The sequence below is a fragment of the Muscardinus avellanarius genome (assembly GCF_963383645.1).
Source record: "Muscardinus avellanarius genome assembly, chromosome: 3".
Classification (NCBI taxonomy): domain Eukaryota; kingdom Metazoa; phylum Chordata; class Mammalia; order Rodentia; family Gliridae; genus Muscardinus; species Muscardinus avellanarius.
The window spans coordinates 34,112,418-34,122,167 of record NC_137788.1 but is presented as its reverse complement, the minus strand read 5'-3'; the positions used below and the strand labels follow the sequence as shown (position 1 = coordinate 34,122,167).

At 57.1% G+C, this 9,750-nt stretch overlaps 1 protein-coding gene across 4 annotated transcripts in view; it reads right to left on the bottom strand.

Moving 5' to 3' along the window:
* Positions 1-468: 468 nt before the first annotated feature.
* Positions 469-9,750, bottom strand: part of KCNQ4 (potassium voltage-gated channel subfamily Q member 4) — a gene marked incomplete at both ends in the record, with an annotated part of 50,678 nt that continues 41,396 nt past the window's right edge. For all 4 annotated transcript variants that reach the window (XM_080693043.1, XM_080693044.1, XM_080693045.1 and 1 more), the window contains 5 exons: positions 469-681; positions 1,221-1,350; positions 3,269-3,400; positions 5,462-5,561; positions 7,312-7,532. In XM_080693043.1, the coding sequence (XP_080549169.1) occupies positions 469-681; positions 1,221-1,350; positions 3,269-3,400; positions 5,462-5,561; positions 7,312-7,532 (796 nt within the window). The remainder of the gene's footprint in view (positions 682-1,220; positions 1,351-3,268; positions 3,401-5,461; positions 5,562-7,311; positions 7,533-9,750) is intronic.

Genomic DNA, 9,750 nt, shown 5'->3' with positions numbered 1-9,750 from the left:
TTGTGGGTACCTATGGGGGCACCTTGGGCCCATCCCCAAATGGGGAAGGACTTGGCGGGAGGGCTTCCCTGCTCTGTCTGAAGAGCGGGCCAGAGACCTCACCTTGCATAGCTGGAAGCTGGGTCATGACGCAGGGCCCCAGCACCCTGCTCCCAGTCCCGGGGAAGTGCCCCTGCCAGGCGGGCCACGTTAGGCGCCTTGATGGAGCCGACAGAGTACTGACAGAGTACTGGGGGACTCAGGCGGCAGGGCAGCCCCTGCTGCTGCCCTCGGTGCGGCCTGGCATCTCACACTCCTGGGGTGGGGGCTGGGGGCTGGCACCGAAGTGGGTATCTTGCCCCCCAGGCCGCTCAATACTGCGTGTGGCCTCTCTCCCCGCGGGAGCCAGTTCAAGTAAGAGAAGTCCGGAGGCCTCAGGGGGCGGGCCCAAGCGCCAGGCCGAGTGCTGCTCCGCCCCTGAGAAGCCCCTCAGTCCATGTTGGTGCTGACCGAGCGCGAGATGCTGAGCGTCTGTGCGGAGACGGAGATGTCCTCGTGGTCCACAGGACTGTGGTAGTCGGAGGTGATGTCAGGGTCGAAGAGCGGCACTTGCACGGTTCCCAGGCTGGCTGAGGTGCCAGAACGTAGGCAGCGCGAGTAGAAGCCCAACAGCAGATCCAGCTTGTGCTCGATGGACTGCACCTGGGGACGGGCGCGGCTAGGAGGCGCTGGGAGGGCTCGGGGGCGGGGCGCAGGCGGGGCCTGGTTAGGCTTGGGTGAGGCCGGAGGCGGGGTTTCTGCGTGGGGCGGGGCTTGCCCTCAGGGATGTGGCAGGGGCGTGGCTGGGCGGAGCTTCCTTGAGGGAAGCGTGTGCTCAGATCCCGGTCAAGAAAGGTGGGATTTGGCATGGGGGCAGGATGAAGCTGGGAGTACATCACGGAAAGAAATTTGGCTGTCATCAGCTGGGACAGTCCAAAAAACAGAGAAAACTCAGAGATGGGGATTAAATTGAGTGGGTGGGATATAAACCTGTATTTTGGGGCGGGGCCTAGCAGGAGAGGGAAGGCTTACCCGGATCCTTTAGGAAGAGTGGGCGGGACTTAGGGGCGGGGCTTGCCTGTGTGGCCGAGTTTGACTGGCCAAGAGATGCCTGGATCCCTGCTGTGGGCTGCAGCTCTGAGACAATCCCCCTCCCCTCGTCTGGTTCCTGTGCCCCTCCAGAGCTTCTGATCTACACTCACCTGCTTCTCCACCTTGACCACACGCCCCATCATGCTGATTTCATCCACCGCCTCTGTGTCGGTGGGCCCCTTGTCGCCCTTCTCCCGGACCTTCTTGTCCCCGGGACCCCGGCCCACAATCTGGTCCACTCTGTGGGGAAACGGAACCAGCAAAGGGCTCAGATACACGCTGCCCCTCCTTTCCACAGGAACTCTAGGTCGCCTGCTCGAGAGGCCACTGCCTCCCCAAACGGGGAGCGAGATGGAGTAGAGACCAGTCCCTGGCTTGGGGGTCCATAGCTGAGCGGGCGTAAACAAGCACCACAAGTAATACAATGGCTTGATGGAGGAGGCATGGAAAATGGTGGACTGGGAAAGGAACGGGGAGGAGATGCTCCCGTGTGAGTTATACTGTGGAAGGGGGCTAGAGCTGATCCCATCTTATTTCTCTCTTCTTTGCAGCAAAATTTACAAGTGTTACATCTCTACCCTCTACCTCTGATACTGGGCATCTAACCCGCGGCCAGATCCCTATCTCCACCCCACACCTCTCCAGATCAGCACTCCACTTGGATGGCTGATAGGCATAAAGCACGCAGCCAGCCCCAGCTCCCCTGAGGGCAACTTGCTGCACCCATTGCCTCCTCTGAGTCAGTAAGTGGCCGCTTCCCTTTTCCTCCTGCCCAAGCCAGAAACCTCAGCTTCTTTATTCATCCCTGACTCTCAGCTCTTCTCTTCTCCCCTTCCCTCCCCTCTCCTCTGCTTCTCCCTCTCTCCCTCCCTCTCTCCTCACCCTCCCTCCTCCCTCTCTCTCACACACACACACACACCATCAGTAGGGTTCTCTTTTCTAATTAACATGTATTCATGAATGGGTTTCACTGTGCCATCTCCCTATATGCACATCTCATGTATTGATCATGTCCACCCTCCCTTCGACCCTCTCTCACCCTGCCCAGTAAGGGTTTCTGATGGGATGGAAGAGAAAAAACAGATCTGGAGTGTGACCACTTGTTCCATCTCCAAAGCTGCACCCCGGTTCCTGTCTCCATCACCTCGGCCCTGGACATCGGACGTAGATGCTTCTACGTCTTCCCACCCTTACTCCCTTCTAGCCTTCAATGCTGCACCCAGAGGGTCCTTTTAAAAGATAACTTGGATCTTATTAGCGCTTTGCACAAAGCCATCCAATGCTTGCATCTTACCTAGATGAAGGTCAGAGTCTGTGCAGCAGCTACGGGGCTGTGTACATTCTACTTCTAGTCCTCCCTCCCAGTCAGGGAGCTCCCTGCTGTCCTGAAGCAGCCCTCCGACCTCTGGCCCACCCCAAGTCCCTCACACTTGCTGCTCCCTCTGGACATGTTCCCTCCGCATCTGCAAGTCTAGTTGTCTCCCTTCCTTCAAAATTTCTCAGATGTCATCCCCTTGTGTATTTAACTTGCAAACCCCAACGCCCTCACCCTTCTCTCATTCTTTAGCACTCATCATCAGGCATACTCTACTTCTACTTATCACCCGTCCTCCTTCCACTAGAAGAAAAGCCACAGAGGGCAGGGACTCTGTTTTGCTCTCCACTATATCCCTCACTGTCTGGCAAGTTGTAAATGCCCACTGATTATTTCTTGAATGAAGAAAGCATGAGTGGGCAGTGGAATACAGGATAGAAGGGGAGACGGAAATAGTGGAGGCGCTTCAGATCTTGGGGTGAGGATTCCTCCTGAATGCTGAGTCTAAATGAGAAATGCAAAACTCCAAAGGCAAGAAGTGGGCACTGAGGTCAGCCTGCCTATCCCCTTGGGCGATGGGAGGTCGGTGATTCATTTAGGCCAATTATTTTAGGACCCAGGAAGTTATTCTGGAGAAAGGACCTGTGGCATGCAGGTGGATAGGCTCTCGTAGAAGACCTATGGCTGTTCTTTTCTTCAGGTTCAAAACTGCTCTGGTACCAGCTGTGTGCTGCAAACCAGAGTCCTCGCTCAAGCCAAAACCCCAGCTGCAGCAGTGGCCGCTAGGGGGTGTCAGCGTTGGGTCGGCTCTTTGCTCCCTCCTGCATAGGGGCCTGCACCCACCGAGACTGAAGGCTCTTGATCCGGCCCAGCATGTCCAGGTGCCCTGCTGAGTACTGCTCGATGACATCCTTCACGTCATAAGGTCGCAACGTCTCCTTGAATTTCCTTTTGGCCACCAGGAACTTGAGAATCCTGTCGGGGGATGGGTCATCAGAGGGATGGCCCTGTGCCTGTATGGGATTCTTTTCCAGCCCCCTCTCCCTTCCTTTGCTACCCCCTTGTCCATCACCAAGGCATCTCCTGCTAGGGCCACCAGCAAGCAACCACCACTGCCGGGTGCCCACCACCAACCCACCCAACATGCCCTCCTCACCCCACCCATATAGGTTTCTTTGGTAGTTTTTCATAGGCCTGTATCTGAAGTAGTATTAGCCTGGGAGGGCAGATACTGGGCCTGGTGCCCCTCAGTTTGGTGGGACACAGGCTGTGAACACCGACTGTTGATGATAACTGCTTGGGAAAAAAAGCATTGCATTCACTTCACAGATGCTCAGCGTCACTGGGCTAGGTCCTGGGCATCTAAGGGGAGTCAGAGCATATCCATGGCCTCAGGGAGCTCTGGCTGGGCTGGGAGACTCAGAGGACACAGGAAATCATGGGGTGACAAGGGCCATGTTCAAAGAATGATGAAAGACAGCTGGAGGCATAAGGAAGGATCTCAGCTGGGGAGGTGGGGAGACAAGCCTTGAGAGTCCCAGGACAAGAGGAGGGGGATGGAGAGAGCTTCTGGATGTAGACAGGCGTGGAGGTGTGCGAGTGACACGCAGTCCTGAATGGCAGGAACAGGGATGGATGGAAAAGGGTCAAGCCATAGGGCAGGAGACAGCCTTAGGCCACAAAGTATGAGGAGGAATCTCAAATCTCAGGCAGAGAGAGGGTGCTGAGAGGCCAGGTGTCTGCTCGGGCATCAGTGCTCTGCCAGCCTGTGTGGTGTGGTCTGGAGAGCCAGAGTCATGGGCAGGAAGACCCGCTCCAGGGCACAGGCCTGAGCTGGGGAGAGCTTTGGGCAACTCAGGCGGGGCTGGAAGGCTGCTGAGTCTGGGTCCAGGCCAACTCCTGTGGCTGGGGCAGCCAGGCTAATGGTGGGACCCAGGGGAACAAGCAGCTTCAGGGCATGCTAGGTGTGAGGGGCCTGAGGGTGGCCATGGAGAGCTGACCTGGCACTCTCAGCTCAGGCACTGGGTTCCAGTTGGTGGCCACAAGAGGGAAGAGACAGGATGTGTGGAGAGGAGTAGGGAGAGGCTGCAGACTCTGAGGAGAGGGTCTAGCTCCCTGATTTCAAAAGGAACAGAAGGGAAGCAGCTCTTGGGCAGGTGTGTTAGCTGTGGGAGAGGAGTGAGTCTGGCAGGCCTGGTGTCTGGGGTCTGTGGAGCTACAGCTGGGATAGAAATAGGGACTGGGCCAGAATTCATTGCCAAAGAGTGGGGCCAGATCGGCACTGAGCCATGACTACAGGGTTCAGGAGACCGGTCCCCACTTCACCATCAAGGCAGGAACACAGGAACACAGCCAGGGGACACAGCCAGGGGAGCAGGGTCTTTCAAATGGGATGGCCAAGTCCTGCCATAGAGGTAATTTTACATTGCAAACCAATACACATGTATTGCACACACAAATAACTAAAACATAAATTTCATAAGCATTATTTACCTTCATATGTGAAATGTGTTCTCATATTTTCTACTTTAAAAAAAAAATGCTGACCATGGCCTACAAGCTTGGTTTCACTAAGTTGATTCCAAACTATCTCAACCTGTGGAGACGCTCCAGGGAAGTCCTGGGGGAAACAGATGGGAGCCAATATACCCAAGGAGACAGAGACAAAAGGAGGCTGAGACTGAGACACCTAAAGGGCTCAGAGACCCCAGGAGAGGCAGCAGGTGCGGTACAGTGGGATGGGGGAGAGAAATGAGGAGCCTGGCACTGAGGGGGAAGAAGAGAAAGGGGAGAGAAGTGGAAACAGAGAGGCAGAACGAGAGAGACTACCTCGAGGACCACGGGGGGGGGGGGCGTGCCCCCTGGCCACTGGAGCCAGGCCCTATGGACATGATACGCAGGAGCTAACCCTGCCAGGAGCCAGAGCCACCTCCCCACCCCGCCCGCACTCCAGGAGCGGGGCCAGGCCTGGCCGTGAGGACAGCCCAGACAGGGAGAGGCAGACAAGGGGACGCTCACCTCAGGCTTCAGTCTCACCTGACGGAGCGGATGACCGTCTTCACAGCAGGCATGACATCGTCCACTGTGAGCTCACACTGGTAGCTCTTTTCCTCTGTGACTTCCTCCGTGGGGCCCTCTGAAAAGACAGGGACGGCCATGTGGCCTGAGGGGTGACAACAAAGGGGCCACTCCCGCCCCCACAGCCATTAGGGGTACTGGCAGGAAGACAGAGGCCCAGAAAGGGCCATAATCTTCCGGGGATGCAGAGCAGAGCAGGGTCCTGGCTCCTGCCCCTCACTGTCCTCCCAGGCCACACACCCCAGTGTGCGGCACGCCCATCTGCCCCCATGGCCAAGCAGGGAAAACATCTGCCTGGTGCCAGGTGAGTGGTGACCAGTGTGGGCACACTGGGTCTGGCCTGCAGCAAACTTGATGCACATAGCCCTGGAGGAGGGCCCTCTCGTCCCGCCGTGCAGGACAGGGTGCCCCGGAGAAAAGGCATTAGATGCTGTGCACGGAGGAAAGCTCGGGCAGCTCCCCTCCCCAGCTATACCACTGGGGCCCGCAAGGGTGTGACAGAGCACGCTTGTGGGGGGTGGGGGGCTGGTGCTGGCCTTGCAAGAGAAGTGACACTCCCTTGTTCCCCCAGGAGGAGGGGGCAATGGGGCAGGGAAGGGAGGTCTCAGAGAACCAGCCATGCCCAGGCTTCTGTGGGTCAGCACTTTCCAAAGCCTGCTTTGTGGCTTCTGTAAATTTCCAGAAAAAAAGCTCTGTGAGTTGTCAGCCAGCAGCATCTTGACACAGCACAGGCAGATGCAATGTGCTGAGCGCCTCCCTCCAAGAGCAAAGGGCTCCTGTCCCCATCCCCCATCTTCAGTCCATCACACTCCCTTCCCCACCCAGGAGTGTGCAGTGGGAGGAGTCTTTCGGGACCCCTCCAGCCCTCCCATTTTCCAGAAGAGGCCACTAAGGCAGAGAACAGGCCAGCATCTTGCCTGAGGCACAGTTCGAGTTGCAAGCAGAACTGAAACTTAAAAATGATCCACCCCTAACACCTGAAAAGTGATGCCCCAGCCCCAGCCTCCAGTGCAGGCTGGGCAGGCAAGAGGGGAGGGCAGAAAGCATGGGCTTTGGAGCTGGGCAGGCCTGCTGGAGGATAGGAGCTCTGCCATCCACGACCCAAGACTCTTAATTTCCCTGTCTGTCAAGTGGGAATGAGAACAGGGTCAGTGGGAGAGGGAACGAGCTAATCCAGGCAGGGCTCACAAAACAGATTCCTGCTGCTTCCAAAGCACGCTGATAACCAGCTAGCTTTAGTGGACCATTTACTGTGTTCCCAAAACTCTTCTGCTGGCCTTCTACAGTGTCTCATTTAATCTGCATGACAATCCTCTGAAGCCGATATTATTATCGTCCCCATTTACAGGTGAGGAAAGGAGAGTGGGGCCCAAAGAAATTAGGTCAGAGCCAGATTCAGATCCTGGCAGCCTAGCACCAGAGCCTGGGCTCTCAGCACTACCAAATAACACCCTTTCCCCCCCCCTTTTTTTTTTTTTTGGTGGTACTGGGGTTCCTGGGAGCCCTTCTACCTCTGGGCTACACTCCCAGACTTATTTTATAATTTTGAAACAGGGTCTCTTACGCCAGCACAGCTGGCTTCGAACCTGCGTGATCCTCCTGTCTCTGCCTCCCAAGCGCGGGGATTACAAGCGTGCACCACCACGCCCAGCACCCTCCCCATTTTAATTCAGTTCTCCAACAGTCTGGTGCCCAGTTACAGCAAGGCAAGGACTATGATGCCACTCTTAGAGACGGGAACACTCGGGCCTGTCCCTTTCACTGCCACCCTCAGCAGGTCCTTGGGCCCCATGCCTCTGGGGGCTCACCCTCAGTAGAGGTGCGGGGTTTGAGTCTCAGAGAGGCCCGGAAACGGGTGCGGTCGTTGAAGCTCCAACTCTTCTGCACCTTGGAGGGACTGGTAGCCTCACACACCTGCTCGCTGCTTGGGGAGGTGGGCATCGGCGGAGGTGCCAGGTGCTGCTTGGAAGGCCCTGTCCGCCGCTGGGAGCTGCCCATGCGGATGCGGTCTTTGATGCCCATCCGGCTGCTGGCAGGGCAGGGCAGGTTGGGGAAAGAGCCAAGTTAGTGGATGCTGGGGCAGGAGGTGCTGGGGGACAAAGCTGACCTAGGACTTGGGAGTGGCTATTGAGTATGGATTCCCCCAAGAAGACTTCCCGGGATGGGTCCAAGGTGTGGTAAGGGAGGCCCTGACTCCTACAAGAAATTGGGGTCAATTAGCACATTCCCTCCCCAGTCCCACCTCCCACCCCACTTTGCCCAGACAGATAAGGGTACACAGGAGACAGATGTCAGAATAGAAGGACTGAGAGAAACCCAGGAAGGAAGTCAGACAGACAGGACAGAGGATCTGAGCCTGGCCCAGGTGGGCAGATGGAGGGCAGAGGTGATGCTCCCTTTGGGACAGACAGGCTGCCAAGGGATGGAGAAGCTCGCCTGGCCGTGCACACTGAGGCGGACCTCCAGGACAGGCTAGGTGGAGTGGTGTGGGTGCGTGTGTGCACATGGGACAGTGTGGGTACACAAGGCCGGGGTGTATACACATGGTGGTGAGTGTGTACGTGTGTCCCCTTATATTTCCCTTCTTTCCCCACTGCTGGAGTGATCTGATCCCACAAGGGTCAAGTAAAGAAAATCCATCTACAAGGCCTACTGAGTTTCCAGTTCAACCTACACATGTATGTACATGTGAACATACGTGTGCATGTCTGTGCATGCGCTCTGGCTCCCCTCCCTGCAACCAGCCCCCATGACACCCGCCAAAGCTTGGAGGAAGACAGGTAGGGAGGGCCACAGGTTCACCTGGACAGACCTGGTAGAGTAACTCTGTGTCCAAGAGGTTCAAGGACCGCACCATTGCTGTGTGGGTAGGACCTATGCAAACATCCTCCCTCATGCCCTGTGGCATCGTGGCTGCCTCCATGGCTACGGTTTGCCCCTGGAAAGACCCCTGCAGACAGGTTTGGGGGCCCTGCCGGGGGAACACCAACCAATCTCAGAGGAGGCCCGAGGCAGGCAGGATTGAGAGAGGAGACTGCCACCTATTCTCAGAGACTTTCAGATCAAGGGTTGAGTGGAGGGAGGCAGGTCCCCCATGCCCAGGGCATGGAGTAGTGGTAATCTAGCCACAGTGCTAAGAGAGATCTCGAAACCATGGACACCTTCGGGAAGGAAGGTGGCAGGATGCAGGGCCATCCTTAGGGGTGGGGCCTCTGCCCAGAGAGGAGAGGTAAAAGGTCAAGGCGGGTCCCTGAGGCTATCAAAAGGGAAAGTCAGGGTAGCTCCCGCAATCCAGCATGCTCTTCACTGGCTCAGGATCCCCTTGACACATCCCAAAGATTCCAACCGAAGTTTGAGGCCGGCTTTCCCAAACTTTCCCCTGCAGAGCCATTCCTGCAGGCTCTCCTCATGCTGGCAAGCACCCCACCACCCCGCCCGCTCCGTGCACCCCCTGCCCCTGTCCTCCCCTCCTCCAAGCGGAGAGGAAGAGAGGAGGCTGGAGAAGGCTATGCCGCTTCAGCCAGGGGCTGGGACTCCAGATCACTGCACCCAGCACATTAGGCGCCAAGGCGCTCTGGGGGAAGGGGTGATCTCTCTGTCTCAAGGGGTGTGCAAACAAGGCTGAGCATGCGCTCAGCAGGACCCCGGGAGGGAGGGGCCCGAGGCTTGCACTAGAGGCCTTGGAAGGTCCCTTTCCAGCTCTGCTTGTGTGATGGCGGAGTGAGCTGCCGGCCTGCTTTGTGGGGATTCTGTAACTTTCCAGCCAGTCGGAGGCCCTGGACTCCTCCTAATGCAAGAAGACACTGTCTTCCCAGGAGCTCCTTGGGCAGGGCCCAGAAAACAGCTCACGTCAGCCTCTCTGGAGCCTGAAAGCTCAAAGAAAATGGAAAGAAACCTGGCACACAGTGGCCACCGAAGAGCTCTTTCCCTTCCCAGGCTCCTAGGAGCACGCATGGTCTCGCCTGCCTGCCTTGATGTTTCCACCCTCTCCACCTCTCTGGGCGCTGGCTCTGAATCTGCCACCCCTGTTTTACCGATGAGGAAAGAGGTGAGATGACGTGCCCAAGGTTCCCGCACTCCTGCGGGATGGAATGCGTCCCGGACCATTTCCTCTGACTCCAGCCTGTTTCCTTTTCCAGGACAAGTGCTCAGAGTGAGGACTAGGGCCATGGCTTGCAACTGGGGTGATTTTATACCCAGGGAATATCCAGCAATGTCTGGGGACATTTGGGGCTTCACCCCACAGG